Source organism: Centropristis striata, chromosome 19, assembly GCF_030273125.1.
Source record: "Centropristis striata isolate RG_2023a ecotype Rhode Island chromosome 19, C.striata_1.0, whole genome shotgun sequence".
NCBI classification, from domain to species: Eukaryota; Metazoa; Chordata; class Actinopteri; order Perciformes; family Serranidae; genus Centropristis; species Centropristis striata.
This window is the reverse complement of record NC_081535.1, coordinates 29,999,742-30,019,385: the sequence shown is the minus strand read 5'-3', so window position 1 is coordinate 30,019,385 and position 19,644 is coordinate 29,999,742. Positions and strand designations below refer to the sequence as shown.

General features: G+C 37.1%; 2 protein-coding genes across 2 annotated transcripts; one reads left to right on the top strand and one right to left on the bottom strand.

Annotated features, from left to right (window-relative positions):
- The first annotated feature begins 1,022 nt into the window (after window positions 1-1,022).
- On the top strand, window positions 1,023-3,110 carry cldn5b (claudin 5b). The gene has a single exon (XM_059357640.1). It carries the CDS (start codon window positions 1,216-1,218, stop codon window positions 1,861-1,863), a length of 648 nt encoding a protein of 215 aa, XP_059213623.1. The 5' UTR covers window positions 1,023-1,215; the 3' UTR covers window positions 1,864-3,110.
- A 4,258-nt stretch (window positions 3,111-7,368) lies between these two features.
- acads (acyl-CoA dehydrogenase short chain) lies at window positions 7,369-19,160 on the bottom strand. Its single transcript, XM_059357642.1, has 10 exons — window positions 19,026-19,160; window positions 17,108-17,268; window positions 13,856-14,005; window positions 13,660-13,771; window positions 12,959-13,110; window positions 12,635-12,805; window positions 11,114-11,251; window positions 9,905-10,000; window positions 8,088-8,144; window positions 7,369-8,005 (listed from the first exon to the last, which is right to left on the bottom strand). The coding sequence occupies exons 1-10, from the start codon at window positions 19,051-19,053 to the stop codon at window positions 7,853-7,855; spliced, it is 1,218 nt and encodes a 405-aa protein (XP_059213625.1). The 5' UTR covers window positions 19,054-19,160; the 3' UTR covers window positions 7,369-7,852.
- Between the last annotated feature and the right edge of the window lie 484 nt (window positions 19,161-19,644).

Genomic DNA, 19,644 nt, shown 5'->3' with positions numbered 1-19,644 from the left:
AGGAAATCATCATGAGAAGAACACAAGACTGAGTGGTTGGCATAGAAAAGGTCCCTTTGGGTTTTTTTATTCATTTAAAAGAACTAAATCATCTAACAGAACAAGTCAGAACATGTTGGACCGCTGCACCAACAGGGAGAACCCACATCTGCACAACATCTGACTCTGAGTCATTATTCCTGATAAACTCTTTCCACATTTTTTATATAATAAAAAAAATATATAATGTTGCGTAACTTCAACTACTTCCCAGAAGACTGTGAATCCAAACTGTAAAAAAAGTTATTTTATAGATAATTTCTTTAAAAATACAGAAAATATCTATCTATCTATCTATCTATCTATCTATCTATCTATCTATCTATCTATCTATCTATCTATCTATCTATCTATCTATATCTATATCTATATCTATATATATATATGTAGTATAATATACTATAAAGTTTTTTTTTTACTTTAATGTGACAGTTAGTGGCAGACTTTTTACAACTTTATTAAAATGTACTGTAAGAAAACAGAAATTTGCCCTAATTTTACATTCAGCAACACAATGTGTATGTTTTTGTATTTTCACATAGAAACGCTTACTTATGACTTGTGTTTTTACAGATTAATATTTGTATCAAATATATATCTGTAACTAAAGTTTTTATTATTATTATTATTATTACTACTTTAATATAACAATAAGTGTTTGGGAAACTTTTAGTCAGATTCTTAATCTTTTTTAAATTTTCACATTGATTACACAATATCCCATTATTATATTACTATTATAACAGATTTCAACCTTTTAATGTAAATATTTGTAATAAAAATATTTTCTTTACCTTTTAAAGGCTTTTGCACTATAGAAAAAACAAGAGACACCCTGTGAAAAAAATACAGGGAATTTCAGTAAAATACATATTTTCCTATATTTTCCTCCCCACCCTGACTGGTAAATCCCCTCACACCAGTGTGCGTAAAAACGCACGCGTAAAGTGAGTGCGTGTGCATGTGAGATGCTGCAGCTGCCTCCTCCTCATTGGCGGAGAGCGGAGATTCAGTGAACAGCTGATTGGCTGAAAGTTTGTCCTTGGTTGTGTATTTGATGGAGGCGCAGCTGCAGCGCGCCTTAAAGCTGCTGAGTCCCGGACTGAGACAGAAACCAGCAGGAGACACAGACCGTTCGGACTATCAGAGACTATCCGAGACTATCAGAGACTCACCATGCTCGCTGCGTGTCTGGAGTCCCTCGGGCTGGCGCTGAGCGTCACGGGCTCGCTGCTGGTGATGGTGGCGTGCGGGCTGCCCATGTGGAAGGTGACGGCGTTCATCGACTCCAACATCGTGGTGGCGCAGACCATCTGGGACGGGCTCTGGATGTCCTGCGTGGTGCAGAGCACGGGCCAGATGCAGTGCAAGGTGCACGACTCGGTGCTGGCGCTGACCCAGGACCTGCAGACGGCCCGCGCGCTCACCATCATCTCCGCCGTGCTCGGGGTCGTGGCGCTGACGGTGACGGTGGCCGGCGCGCAGTGCACCAACTGCCTCCGGGACGAGGTGGTGAAGGCGCGCGTGGTGAACGCCGGAGGGGTGATCTACATCGTCAGCGGGCTCTTCGTGCTGGTGCCGCTCTGCTGGATGGCCAACACCATCATCGTGGACTTCCACAACCCGAACCTGCCGCCCTCCAAGAAGCGGGAGATCGGCGCGGCCATCTACATCGGCTGGGCCGCCGCCGCGCTGCTGCTGCTCGGCGGGGCGCTGCTCTGCTGCTCCTTCTCCCAGGTGGTCCGGGGCGCGTACCCCATCAAGTACGCGCCCACCAAGACCATCACATCCAACGGGGACTTTGACAAGAAGCATTATGTATAAACTCAAACTTATATTTTATATCTTGGACTTTGGTTTTTTGTCTTTTTTTGGAGCTGGAGATGTGACGATGTGAAGCCAAAAGATGCAGAAGTGGAGCTCGTTGGGACATTATGAGCACATAAAAAAAAGGCATTTTGGGTTGAAAAAGTGTTTCCAATATGTGTGGATGCTGTAAAAAAAACTTAACGTAAAAGAGCCAACTAATTCAGAATGTATATTTACAAAAAAAAAACATTTTTTAAATCAGTTTGAACCCAAAAATGTCTTTTTAGGAGGAGGCAAAAATGTATGAAAACTTCTTCTCTAGTTGATTACTGATTGGTATTGCAACTTTTCTTGGAAATGTTATGTTTTTAATATAGATTTCTTGCAGAAAACAGCATTTCAAAGAGATGTTTTTGTAAAATTTCAGCAGGGACTTTGACAAGAAGCATTATGTATGAACTCAAACTCATATTTTATGTCCCAGACTTTTGTTTTTGGAGCTGAAGATCTGAAGCCAAAAGATGCAGAAGTGAAGCTCTTTGGGACCTTTTGAGCGCACAAAAAAAGGCATTTTGGGTTTTAATCTGCTAGTGATTCATCTAAAGGCCACTTCAGACACATTTCATGTTTGAGAAAGTGTGTGGGGATGCTGTAAAACTTGACATAAAAAAAAAACTTTTTTTATCTGTTTGAACCCTAAATTTCTTATTTTTGTGCTGTATTCAAATGAATGTAGGTCAGAAAAGATCTTCCCAGCATCCAAACTTTTTTGGAACCAGGAATGTAGGAGAGGAGACAAAACAGCATCTTGCAGAAAACAGCCTTTAAAAAGATATTTTTTTGTAAAATTTCAGCAGGAACTCTGACAAGAAGCATTATGTAGACACTCAAAATGATGTTTTATATCTGGGTCTTTTTTGTCTGTAGAGCTGAAGTTTTAAAGATGTAAAGATGCAGAAGCTGAGCTGGTTGGGGCGTTACAAGCACATTGTGGGCGTGTTTTTTTCAGGCAGCAGAAGTTTATTTCTGCTCCTGATGGTTTTATTCTGCTTGTGATGCATCTAAAGGACACTTCAGACACGCTAAATGTTTGATTAGAGGCTGAAAAAGTGTTTTAAACAAGTGCAGACTGTAAAGAAATTCACTGCATTGTGGTTTTATTGTCCCAACTTTTTTGTATTTGGGGTTGTCAGAGAGACACTACAGGTGAAAAGGGTAAAAAAAAAAAAATCTGTATAAATAAAGTATTTTTTGTATTGCAAGTTTCTGAAATTTTGTGTTTAAATGATGCAAATGTAGATTTCATGCAGAAAAAAAGAATTTTAAAGATATGGTTTTGTAAAATTTCCTACATTTTGACTGAAACTAAACAGAAGAAATGTTAAAGTCAAAATACACTTTTATATCTGGGACTGTTGAAGATTTCTTTGAAAAGATGCAGAACCCAGAATGTAAAAGAAAAAGAAAAATCTAGATATCAGCATGAAATTTCCCACGTTGAATACTTATATTAACATTTTTTGCAATGCAAGTTCGATAAAAATTGTATGTTTGAATATGCAAATGAGGCATTTAACTTATGCACATTTTGGTAAATTTAGGAAAAATTTGCAGCAGGAAAAAGACAAAAAGTAAAACAACAAATTCAGAATGTATATTTACATGAAAAAACATATTTTTAAAAATTATTTTGAAGCATAAATATCATGTTTTTGTACTTGAAATTCATGTTTCAGCGTCCCAACTTCTTTAGAACCAGGAATGTAACAGAGAGAAAAAAGAAAAAGTTAACAGCATGAAACTTCCCACATTGAATGCTTATATTAATACAAATATTTTTTTGCATTGCATGTTTTCTAAAAAATGTATGTTTAAATATGCAAATGAGGCATTAACTTGTGCACATTTTTTGTAAAATTAGGAAAAATTTTCAGCAGGAAAAAGACAAAAATATAGCAAATGAACAGTAAATGTGTGTTTTGCATGTTGTTTGAGAGAAGACAATGAAAATCTTGCGTGCTCTTCTCTCCATAATGAGCCATTGTGCAGGTTGCTGTGTGTGTGTGGCCTCTGATTGGCTGCAGGTCTTCATTGTAAATAGTTTTTGTTTTTTTTATCACCCTCCACTCTCCCTCCCAATGGACTCGTTTACTGGTTCTGTGCTGGTTCCCACAGTGAACATTCACTGATTCTTCTCACGCCAACGAGCACATTAATGTTCAAAGAGGAGAACATTTGCATTTGAATACGTGTTTTCTACTTCCTGTCATTATTTTCTAGAGCATACTTTTTCTAATAAAGGAAAAAAAGTGTCTATGTGTTATCTAAAGCCTGTTTTATCTGATATTTAAATACATGCGTGCATGTGTTCTTCTTTCAACATTATAAAGAGTTTTGAGAGCATGAAAGCATCAGAATCCCCCCTCATTAACCAGGGCAGAGGTCATTAGTTGCAGAAACAGCATTATGTTTCTGCACGTGCACTTTGTTTGTATGTGAAATGAAGGAAACAAACAAGAGCCAGAAAATGACGTCAAATTAATCAGAACTGCAGCCGAACAATGCAACTCCATCACCGTGATTAGAAGCACAATCAGCAGAGAGAAACGGCAGAGTCAGGAAGCTCGGCCCAGATCTGCTGCCTAGCAACCAGGAGCTCAGCAGGGTAAACAAGGAGGAGGAAAAGGAGAGGAGAGGAGAGGAGGAGGAGTAGGAGGAGACTAGGAGAGGAGATAAGGAAGAGGAGGAGGAGGAGGAGAGAAGAGACAAGGAGAGGAGACAAGGAGGAGGAGAGAAGAGGAGACAAGGAGAGGAGAGGACACAAGGAGGAGGAGGAGAGGACACAAGGAGGAGAAGGAGAGGAGACAAGGAGAGGAGAGGAGACGAGGAGAGGAGGAGGAGACAAGGAGGAGAGGAGACAAGGATGAGGAGACAAGGAGAGGAGGAGGAGACAAGGAGGAGGAGTAGAGGAGACAAGACAAGGAGGAGGAGAGAGGAGACGAGAGGAGAGGAGACAAGGAGAGGAAACGAGGAAGAGAGGAGAAGAGGAGAGGGTCAAGGAGAGGAGACAAGGAGAGGAGAGGAGACGAGGAGACAAGGAGAGGAAACAAGGAGGAGGAGGAGAGAGGAGACAAGGAGGGGAGAGGAGGAGGAGAAAAGGAGAGGAAAGGAGGAGGAGACAAGGAGGAGGAGAAGAGGAGAAGGAAACAAGGAGAAATTTAGACCGGAATTAATATTTGAAAAAGTATTTTTTTCTGTGTGGACAAAATGGTAAAATGTGGAAATATGAAGGGGAATAAAAAAAAAAACATCAGTAAATAATAAATAAATGAAATGATGAATACATTTAAGAATAAATTAGTAAATAGAAAAAAGTTAAATATAAAGACAGATATGAAGAGGAAAAATAAATAGTAAATATGAAATAAATGTGAAAATGAAAAGATCAAGAAATAAAAGTATAAATTGGTAAAAGGATTAAAATCAGCTAATAAAAAACTGTTAATTTTTTAAATTTATTCATCTCCTTATTTACTCATTTTAACCTCCTTTTTGAAACAATTTCATGAAAAAAACGAAGCTTAATTTACTGAAACAAGCTCAGTTCAATTGGAAATTCATGTATTTGTTTTTGTTGAAATAAAAAAATAATTTAAAATACTTTAATTGTGTCTTTATTATGATGATCTGCACACAATAAATTACAATAGAATATGTACAAGTTCTTGAGGCACAAGAGGTCTGTGAACTCTGCCATAATAAAAAAAAACCCACAGACTGGTTTATTGTCACAGAAAACACCACAATCACTCAGAATAATCTCTAACCGCCCTGCAACATTAAATTAGTAAAACTGTGTACATTCAGTGTGTATGTGTGATCACTGCAGTGTTTGTGGTGAGTCATGAAATCTGGATGAAGCAGAAGTGGGTCAGAGACATGAAGGCACTCCGGCGCCCTCTGCTGGTCACAAACGGCATCGAAACTCATTCAGGATACTGAGATATAGCTTGAGTCGTCAAATTCTGATAATAAAATATAAAAAGTCCTGTACTGAGCTGTTTATTCTCATGATACAATAAAATTCATATGTTTTTACCAAGGAGATAGTGAATTCACTGTGGGCTTCAACACTGAAGCCTCCATTTCTTTAAATTCTTTGCGAATTTGCACCATAAAAAGTATGCAGAATTATAAATTATAAGCCCTTGTTTGCAGTTTAAACATGCATGTTCAAACAAATATCACTGTATTACTTTGATACAGAAGAAAACTTGAAAACGTGAAGATTCTAAAGCAATTTCTGTTATAAAAGATGCACCTTTTTCTCTGATTTCTAATTGGATTTAGGGGCATTCATTTGTGATAAATGCCCTTTTGAATACTTGAATCTGTCTCTCAAAAGTTCATCACAGCTCTAAATTGTTGTTGTGCTGCTTTCAAGTGACAGGGAGCGACTTTTAAGCCCATATTTGCAAATTATCTCCATTAAAAGTTTGCAGAATTGTCTGTTAACAGCTCCTGTTTACAGTGTGAACATTGATTGCTTTGATAGTGAAGAAAACTTAAAAACATGAAGATTCTCAGGCAGGTTCTGCATTGTCTTTTCTTCCATGATTTCTAAGATTATTTATGAATGACAGATTAATCCTTTAATCTTGTAGAATCCTTCTCTTAAATTCTTCAGGTTTACGGAAGCCCAATACTAAAAATTGTTGGAGTGCTGCTTTAAATTGACAGGCACACATTTTAACCCTATATTTACAGATTTTCACCATATAAAGAACCTAATTTATGGGCATTTATCTGCAAAAGAATAATATCTAATTAATACATAATTAAGGTTAAAAAAAGAAGATATTTTTGGCAAATAACCTTTTGTTGAATTATGTTCAGAGTTTGGCTGGTATTCTCCTTTGAGCCCCATTTTTCAGGCTTTTATTCACTTTTAATTTTGCTTTTAATTTAAGTATGCAGAATTGTTAATTAGGAGCTCATGTTTACAGGGTACTTATGGATGTACAGACAAATATAACTGGATTACTTTGATGCTGAAAAAAAACGTAATTGTAAAAACGTGATTCTCAGCAAGTTCTGCATAGTCTTTTAATATGGTATAATTTCTAAACTGATTTAAAAAGCTGATTTATGGACGTTTATCTACAAAACAGCAATATCTACTAGAAATGCAAGTCACACTAAATGTAGTCTAACTTAAGGTTAGGTTAAAGATTATCACCTTGGAGTTTTCAAGTGTTGGGGAGTTGCATTGTGGGTAATGTAGGCAGCAAGTTTTGGTACAGAGGACGTTGATATTTGTGGTTCTGCTTCATGAATTTTGACAAAAATGACAGTTTTATAGCATTAAACGGTAAATAAAAGGTTTTAACCTGGACTTGTGTTTCAACAGTTTTTCACAAACCAGAACATTTTAGATAAACATAATTGAAAAGGCGACATCAGGACAATGACTGTTTGGAAAAACAAAAAAATAACCTGCCACTATGTTCAACAGCAGAAATCATTGTAGATAAATAAGACCGTATAACTTTAATGCCAAAGAGGTTCAAGAAGACAGTTCCTCTAAACTGTGAAAGCCCAGATATTCACAAAGTTTCTGATGAATTACAGCTTGTTTCTTCACAAAAAATAGATTTCAGTGTGTTTTTTTTCCCATCAAGATAAGTTGCTTTTGACTCGTCTCTGAAGACAAGTCACATATAAACTGTTTAATGTCATTTTTATGCTCTTTGTGCACCAACAAAGAGGATTGAAACGATGTACTGGAAGCAGCAGAGACATGTTCTTTTTCTAACAGTGTTAAAGATTAATTCCTGGATTCCCTCGAGACGTACAATCGTGTGAATTTCCTCTGAATCTCTGCAGAAAAGCTGCACGTCAGCTTGTATTAGAGTCTTTTATCTTTAGGTGATGTGGATTTATCTGACTCCAGGTCTGGATTTTGTGTACATCATTGCACCAAAAGGCTCAGACAGAAGTGCATCTATGACTGGTACTCCTTCAGTATCTGGCCGGCAATAACCAGCCTCTGGATCTCGCTGGTGCCCTCGTAGATCTCGGTAATGCGAGCGTCGCGGTAATGCCTCTCGGCGGGCATGTCCGACACGTAACCCATCCCACCCAGAACCTGGATCGCCTGATTGTGAAACAGAGAGAACTGGTAAAAAGCCGTCCTGAAGGTTTCAGTCTGTGTCTGTTTGTTGTTGTTGTTTTCTTACCTGATGAGCGCAGAATGTGGCGGCTTCAGATGCGGAGAGTTTAGCCATCGCTGCTTCCTGCAGGAAAAAAACACATAAAAAGGTACAGTACAGGCCAATAGTTTGGACACACACCTTCTCATTCAATGCGTTTTTCTTTATTTTCATGACTATTTACATTGTAGATTCTCACTGAAGGCATCAAAACTATGAATGAACACATATGGAATTATGTACTGAACAAAAAAAGTGTGAAATAACTGAAAACATGTCTTGTATTTTAGATTCCTCAAAGTAACCACCCTTTGCTTACTAGAATATAAGACATGTTTTCAGTTATTTCACACTTTTTTGTTAAGTACATAATTCCACATGTGTTCATTAATAGTTTTGATGAATCTACAATGTAAATAGTCATGAAAATAAAGGAAACGCATTGAATGAGAAGGTGTGTCCAAACGTTTGGCCTGTACTGTACATCTCAAAAAAATTTGAATATCGTGAAAAAGTTCCATTTTTTTGTCAATTACTTCAGAAAGTGAAACTCCTATTTTTTATAGATTCATTATGCATAGAGTGAAATATTTCAAGCCTGTATTTCTTGTGTAAAGTGCTCTGCATTCAACTTGATCCAAAACTAATTTGGAAATAAAACATAGAATGCATCTGTAAAAATGAACATATTAAACAAAAATACAGCTGCACTTTTCAACTTTTGGCAGATTAACAGTTTTTGTGCAGAAATAATGACAGAAATTAGAGGAATAAATGAGACATAACTACACTGGTTGAAACAACATGCAACTTCGACAATCCTAGGTTTCAGAAAAATATGCAGCAAATCAACCTACTGAAACTCAGAGGCATCTATTGTGGCGTAAGAGTATAAACCTTCACCACAAATCTGGTCCCTGCTCGGTGACATTCCTCTCCTCTCTCATTTTACTCTTCCCTGTCTCGATGAAACGGGTTACTAAAGGTGCACGAGAGCTACCCAGTGTTTCCAACTTAGCATCTTTGTTGCTACAGCACAGGCCAAAAGTTTGGACACACCTTCTCATTCAATGCGTTTCCTTTATTTTCATGACTATTGACATTGTAGATTCATCAAAACTATAAATGAACACATGTGGAATTATGTACTTAACAAAAAAAGTGTGAAATAACTGAAAACATGTCTTATATTCTAGTAAGCAAAGGGTGGCTACTTTGAGGAATCTAAAATACAAGACATGTTTTCAGTTATTTCACACTTTTTTTGTTAAGTACATAATTCCATATGTGTTCATTCATAGTTTTGATGCCTTCAGTGAGAATCTACAATGTAAATAGTCATGAAAATAAAGAAAACGCATTGAATGAGAAGGTGTGTCCAAACTTTTGGCCTGTACTGTATATCTAGCGACTATTCAGACCCCTCTAGAGACTCTTTTTCTAGAAAGTGACTAGCGACAAATCTAGCGACTTTTTCTGGTGGAGATTTTTGGAGACTCGTTTCTACTCTTCTTTACGAGTCGCAGGCTCTGTCCCAAAGCAATCACAAGCGGCCCAGTCCTCCCGCAGCAGTCTCTCCCAGCTGCAGTCAGAGCAGGAGATATTAACCCCTCAGCCTCCAGTCTGCAAATAAATCATGCATGCGCAAAGTTGCCGCTGACTGGTTTACACACGTAGGAGGAACCGATAAGCGGAATCGTCAAGGAGGCAGACAATATATTCCTAGGAATCTAATTACTGGGAGCCGCTTCTCAAAAAGAACCGGGTCTCGATTCCCAACCTTACTTACACTGCAGAAATGTTATATAATAAATAGTTAATAAGTGAGAAATGTGGCGGCGTACCTTGGTGAAAGGTCGCTTTGCATCTCGGAGGATGGCGGCCTTCCAGGTGAGCAGGCGAGCGCTCTCCAACGCCATGGCCATGTCGGCCAGTTTGAACTGAACCAGAGGAAAAAAACTGAGTTAGTCGATTCATTTAAAGCATTTATGAAGAAAAAAAAAACAGTTTCCAGCTGCTCAAATGTGGAGATCATCATGTGCAATATTACCTTTTACTATATTCTGTTCAACATCATGGGCAACGTTCACATTTCTCAATTTCATATCCAATAAAGAGGGCAGCAGAATGTTTCTCTCAGTGTTCGATTACACACTGAGGCAAAACCAAGAGCTAGGCTGGTCTTGACGCAAACAAAATTGTTAGTCATAGTTATGACGGAGCCAGCGTCATGTCGGGGGAGACATGCAAAAGCTTATTCAAAATAACTTAAAACAGAGAAGTGCCTTATGTTAATTGTTTCAACCACCAATTGCATTTGGTTATCGTGCATGCTATTTCCTTTGAGAGTGCAGTTGGGATTTTTTTTGACATTTGCAATTCCCTTTATACATTTCTTAAAAAGCCAACTGTAGCAGCACAGTACAGAGGAGAGAAGCTGAAAAGGCTGTTGGAGCAGCGATGTTTCCTGTTTCTTGCTTCTGATTGGCTAGTACGGATATTCGGGATTTAATCTGTTTCTTAATGGTCTGGTTCCAATGAACGTTGTGTTAGTAAAGCAGGTATATTTAGTTAGTGGCCGTGTGTTATTGTAACTTGTTTCTTATCACGGTAAAACGTATTAATTTGTGTATCTATGTGGCTTAGATATGACAGTTGGGCTGCATATGTTTTCTAATATCATACATCACGTCATCGCCTCGGTTTTCAGCCGCCCCCCCTTCTGTACTGAGCTGGCGCCGGGACTGGTTAGAGTTTTTTAAACAAATGTCCTGGGGTTATTCGGAAGAAAAGCAAATATTAACTTGCTTAAGGTGCTTTAAGTTTATAGACTGATTTACATTACCAAACAGTTTTCTTGTGTGTTCACTTTCAGTTTCACCTTGAAGGTGTTTCGATCATCTGAAGAAACTTTGTTCTGTTAACAACTTGTCTGTCAAATTTGTTGACCCGTTTTAGCCACATCCCGGAACTTCAAGAGAATACCCAACTCTTATCACACTCTAGTTTGCATTTGCGCATTTATTCCTGTGGTTTAAAGAGCCTGGAGTTACCTGGATGGCCTGCAGCTTGCCAATGGGCGATCCGAACGCGGTGCGCTTGTTTGCGTAGTCGGCGGCACAGTCCAGAGACGCCTGGGCGATACCGAGAGCCTGGGCCGCGATGCCGATCCGCCCGCTGTCCAGGGTTTGCTGCGTGAAACAGAGAAACAGGAAACTTCACAACATGTCTACATGCACTGTAGAAACCCATAAAATCCACAAACGTCTGCAGCAAGACCTCATTCTGGAAGCTTTGTCTGCTTTTAACTGCATTTTTGCATCAGTGAATATTCGTGATGTTATTGTGTGTCAGAGAGGAGACACTGTCAACAGAGCAGCTTTGTGTTTTTTACTGTAGAAACTGACTTGTTTGGACTTCTGAAAGTGTCATTTTAAATGGAAAAAACACATTTTAAATATGAGAATGCTGTCAGAGTGAAAATACATGTAGCAGGAAGATTAGAAACTCATAAAAACAGACAAAGAAATCAGCTTATTTAAGAAGGTATGTGACAGGTAACAGGAGTTATTTATCATATTCTTAAACACCTTCATTACTGCAAAAGAAAATTCATCTCCAGATACATCTCATAAACTTTGAATATCATGAAAAAGTTTTATATTTTTCGTCAGTTATTTCAGAAAGTGAAAATTGTGTATATTCTGCATTCATTACATGTAAACTAAAATGTTTCAAGCATTTTTTAAATTAAAGTTTTGGTCATTATGGCATGAATGCATCACAAAATATTTAAATATTTAATTTCGAGTAAATAACTATTTATGCAATTTATTAAACTGTAACAATATAAATTATTGTTAGATTTCCACATTTATGCTGGTCCATTAGTGCATCAGACACGATAAATGCTTCCGTCAGGAAAAAGTGACCTAAACTGTCTTAAAATGTTGATATTTGTGTCAGAATCTCTTTATTCTACATGTGTCATTTAAAAAGAAAGTGTGTGCACTAACCAGATCCTGTTAAAACATTAAGTTCTGAGGGAGAGGACAGGAGAGACTGTTTACACAGAGCAGAGAGGAGAGGACGGGAGAGACTGTTTACACAGAGCAGAGAGGAGAGGACAGGAGAGACCGTTTACACAGAGCAGAGAGGAGAGGACAGGAGAGACTGTTTACACAGAGCAGAGAGGAGAGGACAGGAGAGGCTGCAAATATAACAATACGTCAATATTACCAACACTTTTTAGCCATTTTTCAACTTTAAACTTAAATCTAACTTGTTTTTTTTCTCTCCCTTTTTTCTGGTTTCTGTCATTCAAACTGTGTTATTCTGCACAAAGATATGTTTTTAGTTGTTCCCACTTCTAGCCATGATTGAGCTGATTCCATAGAGATGCAGGACTTATAGATTTATAGAGATTATATATATATATTAACGTGAAAAACGAAAAAACCACCATGACTGGAACATGAACTGCTTTTTCAGAGAGTTAAACCTGCTGGAAAAGTTGGATCCACCCATATTTGAGTACGTTTGAAATAAGTCTCAGGATGAGTGCTTTAAAGTACCATGGCGATCTTGAATCCGGCTCCGCGAGGTCCCAGCATGTAGTCCAGTGGGATCCTGCAGTCCTCCAGGATGATGTTGGCGGTGGACGAGGCTCTGATGCCCAGCTTGTCCTCCTTCTTCCCCAGAGAGAGGCCGGGGTGGGGCATGGGGATGAGGAAGGCACTGATGCCCTGCACACACACACACACACACACACGCACACACACGCACACACGCACACACGCACACACGCACACACGCACACAAAGGTTTATTGTTACGGTTATATTGCTCAATAGAACAATGAGTCTTTATACGAGTCAGCAGAATGTGCCGCGTCATGCCTTGTGTTTGAGCTTCTTGTCGGTGGTGGCGAACACGACGGTGGCCGAGGCGTCCCAGCTGTTGGTGATCCAGGCTTTGGTCCCGTTCAGGACCCACTCGTCTCCGTCCTGACGAGCCACCGTGGAGGCGGCGCCCGCGTCGCTGCCGTTACCTGCAGGTCACGTTAGAATCATTTATTTTAAGCAACAGGTGTGAAGTTGAAAAGTTAGTTTGTTGTGTTTGCAAAACACACCTTATAAGAGAAAAATAAATAAATAAATAAATAAATCTAAATAAATTATAAATTATTCCTGTTCTTCCTTATTTTTATGAACTATTCTATTGAATAAGTTATGTAGTAATAAATAATATACAAGTATTATTGCTGTAATTGTATCATACCAAATAAATAGTAGAAAGACATTTGAATAAATAAATAATTTTTGCTGTTCTTCCTTATTTTTCGGAACTATTATATTAAATAAATTATATAGAAATAAAAAATATATGACATTACTGCTCTTACTTAGCTTTGTTTACAATCCTAATAAATACATGTTAATAAATAATAAATATTGATTGGTGTTGTTCCCCAGCTTTTACTTTTTTACAATCATACTGAAAATATATCATGAATAAAAAAAAAAGAAATACTGCTGCAGGTTTGTTTATAATCATAATTTAAAAAAATCATGAATAAATATTTAACAGTCTTTTTTACCTGGCTCGCTGAGGGCGAAGCAGCCCACCTTCTCTCCGGTGGTGAACGGCGTGATCCACTGCTTCTTCTGTTCTTCTGTCCCGTTCTTCAGGATGGGCCCGATGTAGAGCGACTGGAGCAGAACCAGAGTGAGACCAGGTGAATAAACAGCTGCACCAACAGAACACCTCACCAGCTTCACTCAGCCTGTACTCACATTATTAACAGACACCACCACCCCCGTGCTGGCGCAGCCTCGGCTGATTTCCTCGACCGCCAGACTGTACGCCAGGTAGTCCATCCCGGCTCCGCCCAGCTCCTCCGGGACCTCCATGGCCATCACCCCTAACGCCCCCAGCTCCTCAATCTGGAAGATCAGTGTCAGTAACTGTTATTACATCAAAGCATCAAAGTGTTGGGGTCGACCAATCAGAGCAGAGCAATCAACGGAATTAACAGCTGTGGAATCTTCTGGCACAGTGAAAGCAGCCAGAGGTGGACAGAGTGAAATTTCTGGCCTCGAACAAAAAGCATTTTTGACAAAACCATAATACCTATCATTGATCCGACTTAACTTTGAGCGTCCTGAGTTCTTCCTGAACCTCTACATATGTTTGTTTTTTTTAAGAAAAATGAAAAAATAGCTTTGTTAGAGCAATCTAAAAAAACAGTTAAATCTCACTTTTTCCGAAATCTTCCTGCGTTTTTAATATGGGACCCAATGAGGCTGTTGGTGGTTTTGGTGGCGCATCTTTGCGTCGTACGCCCAAACTATAACTCTGACAGCTTTACCAGAGGATTGTGAGTGAGAAGACAAATTTTCCTACATTTCTATGTATAAATTATTTCTGTAGAGTACCTTAACATGCCATCACACTGTACAACAACAAATAATAGTCTGGTTCATTACATACTGTCTATGCACTTTATGTGTTTTTTATGCACACTGTTCATTGCACCTTATTTGTTTCATAGCATTTTTATACTGTATATTCATATTTATTCTGCACTGGAATTCTATTCTACTCCTTAATACATACTCCTTCTTTAGACACTTTATTTTTTATTGTATTTTATTGTATTTTTATATTTCATTGCTTGAAGTATGCCTAGGTTGTTCTTTTTATTTAATTGTGTTGTCATTGTCTGTGTGTAATGCTGCTGCTACACTGTAATTTCTCAGCTTGGGATAAATAAAGTATATCTATCTATCTATCTATCTATCTATCTAAACCTGCAACAACTGTCCAAGTGGGTTGAATATGTTAATCTGGAACAGACAGAAGTACTGTATGGATGAACCTGTAATGCTGTTTTGTACTTTATTATTTAATGTTTTATTGGGTCTAACGATTAGCTTGTATTACTTATATTTCATTTCGAAACTGGTGGATATTTTCTTTTTCTCTTTTTTCTATTTGCTCTTTTACATATGCCTACCTTTTCCAGTTTGTCCAAAATTCTCAAATGTAATACACTGTTTTGTAAACAAAAAAAAACCTTGTTGTACTATTGTATATTGTCTGAAAGTAAGCACTGTATTATATTGCTCTCACAAAATAAAAAATGAAAAAATGTTAAACCTGCAACAACTAACTTATTTTAAAGTTTAAACTGTTTATTTTCACATCCAGCGGTTACAGAGCAACATGGAGATTCATGATGAGTCTTTATTCCAACATCTTATCTTTTTTTGCTCCATTTTTGAGCTCTTACATTCATTTCTTTGGCTGCTAAATGCTCCATTATGTAAACCAGCTTGTCTCCAACTGTGTCTGCCTGTTGTTTGCTGCTGAGCAGGTAAGTAGAAAAACAGCTTTTTCTTTGAAAACATCGCTGTGAGTGAACCACAACAGACAGACAAACAATGAGCTGAAGCTCAATATGAAGCTTGTTTTTTTTAATATTTTAAATTTTTATATTTTTTTTTATTGGAGATCAGCATTTCATAAGCATCAATAGATGATAAAAAGTTATTCCACAGCTGTTATCCACATCTTTTTTGATCGGTACATTAGAACGAAGAACCAGAAAAGAAAAAAAAGACAAACCCCAGGAACAAAGAGGGAGAAAAAATAAATAAATTATGAAAAAATTAAATAATAATATAATAATAATAATAATAAATAAATACATAATTAAAAAACAAAATTAATGAGTAGGTGAAGATAAATGGGTACATAACTAAAAAGAGAAATAAATACTATAAAATAAAACACATAGTAATATAAAGGACGGCGAAAGAGAAGAGAAAGAGAAAAATTAATAATAGTAATAATAACAATAGACAAATAAATACAGGATGCCCAGTGTGCTCACTAAAAATGATAAAAATAAATAAATAAAAAATTGATAAAATAAATAATATGAAGCTTGTTAAAGTCAACAGGAGCTGCAGATTCAGAGGATAATTCATACATTATCACTATAAACATGTCAACTATAGCTGTTTAAACAAAACTCACAAACTGCCAGCAAGTCTGGCAGGCATGTTTTCTTTAAATTTAAAAAAAAACATTTATAATGGGCAGCAAAAGTGCAAAAGGGATGTGCAAAAGTGTTGTACATGCAGAGTACTTTTTACAGAATATTTATTTTCTGATTTCTGTCATTCTGTGTTATTCTGCACAAAGACATGTTTGAGTTGTTCCCACTTCTAGCAATGACTGTGCTGATTCCATAGAACTGCAGGACTCATAGGTTTATGTATTACAGTTTACAAAGAGGACACATTGAATAAAATTTAACAGGAGTAAAGTTAAACGGGTTAAAGTGATCATCGTAATAAAACACATCTCCTGGTTCTTATCTCAGCCTGCTAAACATTAGACTGCAACAATAAAAATGAGATTAAATTTCAACTCATAAGACACCATAAGAGCATCACAATGTGCAGCTGCGTGCGTGTGTGTGTGTGTGTGTGTGTGTGATCTTGTACTTCCTGCATAGTGAGGACGGGAACAGGTTTTTAACCAACAGAGTGAGGGCATTTTTGCAAAGTGAGGACATTTTGGCCTTTTTTTAAGGCTTTTTTGAGATTTCAGACTTTGTTTTAAGGGTTCAGGTTACAATCAGGTTTATGTTTAAACTGAAACGGTATTTTGTGGTTACAAAAAAAACCCTAAGTAAACTAAACTAAAATTATAGTGAAAATGTCCTTTGTTTTCGTCTTTGTCAACTTTTTTCATACATAATGAAGATGGATCAGACAAAGGAAATAAAGGCAAAATTTACTGTGATGTCTTTTAATCTCCCACCCAACAAACATCCCATTACAGAAAACTAAACTGAATTTGAAAACAAAAAATCACAACTAAATTAAAATTAAATTAAAACTAATGAAAAATCCCAAACTATTATAACCTTGATAGGGAATTTACTATTCCAATGAGGGCCCTCACAAAGATAGAAGTACAAGAATGTGTGTGTGTGTGTCTGTGTGTGTGTGTGTGTGTGTGTGTGTGTATACCTGTTTGGCAGGGTAAGCATGCTCTTTGTCCAGTTTGGTAGCGATGGGGATCAGTTCTCGGTCGGCGAAGTCTCTGCAGGTCTGTCTGAGGAGCTGGTGAGTGTCCGGTAACTCTGCCAGCTGAGACAGACTCCGACAACCAGTGAGACACAAGCTGAGAGCTGAGGGACAGAAAAACATTCAGCATAGGTTCAATACTACTGATCAGAGTCATCAATGGTCCAGACTGAAATATCACAACAGCTATTCGATGAATTATGATTAAATAAATCAGTAATATAACAGAGACTGCAGGTGCAAAACAGCTTAAATCTATTTCTAGGTAGATATACTTAATAAACATTGTCTCCATCAAATAAACAGTAAAGTTTCACCTATTCAGGTCAAAGATAACATTTTAATTTATAAACCACTTTATTAGACTTTCACTTCTCAAATGTGCTTCAGCAAGATTTCTACTCATGCTTAAAACTTTGAAAAATAAACAAATATTTCGAGAAAAAGGTTGCAAATTTACTAGATTAAAGTGGCAAATCTAGAAGAAATAAAGTCACAGATTTAAGAGATTTAAAGTGGCAAATCTGCGTGAAAAAAAGTCACAGATTTACAAGAAAAAAGTTTAAAAAAAGCTACTTTTTTCTCGCCAATTCACCACCTTAAATCTCAGAAATCTGCACATTTTCGTAAACTTTTTTCTGAAGATATTACCCCCCTCCCCCAGGTCTGTATGTTTTTTTACACATTCCACAGCCCACATTCTGGCTGTATGTAATATCCTCTGGGGTTGAATTTGCAAGTCGTCACACTGTTAAAATAATCGCCTATGTAATTTTTTGTCAAAATTGTTTGTTTTTTTGCCTAAATCATCTCCTCATTACCACCTATGGTAAAATCTCCTACATCCTCAGTTGATCAGATCATGTGATTTTACCCCTTTAATATAATGGCCTGTGTCAAGTGTGTGACTTAAGCGGATTTATTATGCCTAAGTCAAAATAAAATGTGACTTAGGCAATTTTTTGAACATGCCTTTGTGACTTCAGCAATATATGGTAACACTTTATTCTGAAGGTGTCTACATAAGAGTGACATGAGCGTGTCATAAACATGACATGGGATGTGTCATGAACATTAATGACACTTTGAAGTAACATTAATGCTCATGATACTTGTCATGTCATGTTTCTGACAGGCTTATGTAGACACCTTCAAAATAAAGAGTGAATTTTTTTGTGTTCCCTGCAAAACTTGAAAAAATGAGTAAGGCGATTATTTTAAAAGGGTGACGAAGTATTCCAATGAGTGCCCTATTAAGGGTTAAACGCCACATGTTTTGCTTGTACTTTACAGACTGTCATTTATTGCACATTAATTAACTTCCCTCAGCCTTTGAATGCAGCACATGCTCACCGGTTAGCTTTAGCATTATTTAGGTGAAAGGTTATCCCAATCATCATTCACCTTCACCTCACTCCGACAGCCTAAAAACTCCCCATAGAAACAAGACGAGCAGTTTAAGTATTAATCAACAAGCTGATGTAAGTGTCTTCACTAAAAAATTACGTGTTATTGAAGTTTTTAGTCGAAGCTAGCCCGGCTAGCTTGTAACAATAATTAGCTAACCGAGAAGCTAACGTTAGCTAACTCTAATATTTACCCTTAAACTAAACACCGCGTTTATTTTGTCAGCAGCCGAAGCTCACAAACATTTATTTGTTCACCCTGAAACTGTCAGATAGGGTGTGGAATAAGATACTATGACAGTTTCCACAGGGTGTGTAGTGGTTTGGAAGCTAACTAGGTAAGCTAACTATGTTATTTATAGTGTCTATCCACACGCTGTTAATGTAGCATTGTGTTTTATGTGCTTTAAGTTATGTTTCTGATTTGAATCTTTATTTTCTCTTCATGCACTCACCTCTCCGGGCTTTGAAGAGTGCAGCCATGTCTCCGTCCTGTCTGTCTTCAGGCTCCGTCACTGAATAACCTCAGAGGTTAACTCAGGTGTTATGTACACTGCTGCCTTTACGTGCTATCGGAATTTTGGGGTTTAAAAGTAAAAGGAAAGTGACAGTGTGAACAAGTCATATTTCAAATATTTCACAAGCACGTGCTATTGTCATAATAAATATAAACATAATAAATAAATTATGAAAAAATTAAATAATAATATAACAATAATAATAATAATAAATAAATACATAATTAAAAAACAAAATTAATGAGTAGGTGAAGATAAATGGGTACATAACTAAAAAGAGAAATAAATACAATAAAATAAAACACATAGTAATATAAAGGACGGCGAAAGAGAAGAGAAAGAGAAAAATTAATAATAGTAATAATAACAATAGACAAATAAATACATGATGCCCAGTGTGCTCACTAAAAATGATAAAAAAAATTCTGTCGGAATTTTGGGGTTTAAAAGTAAAAGGAAAGTGACAGTGTGAACAAGTCATATTTCAAATATTTCACAAGCACGTGCTATTGTCATTCTTTCAAAAATAATAATTTGTTCTAGTAATATCAAATAT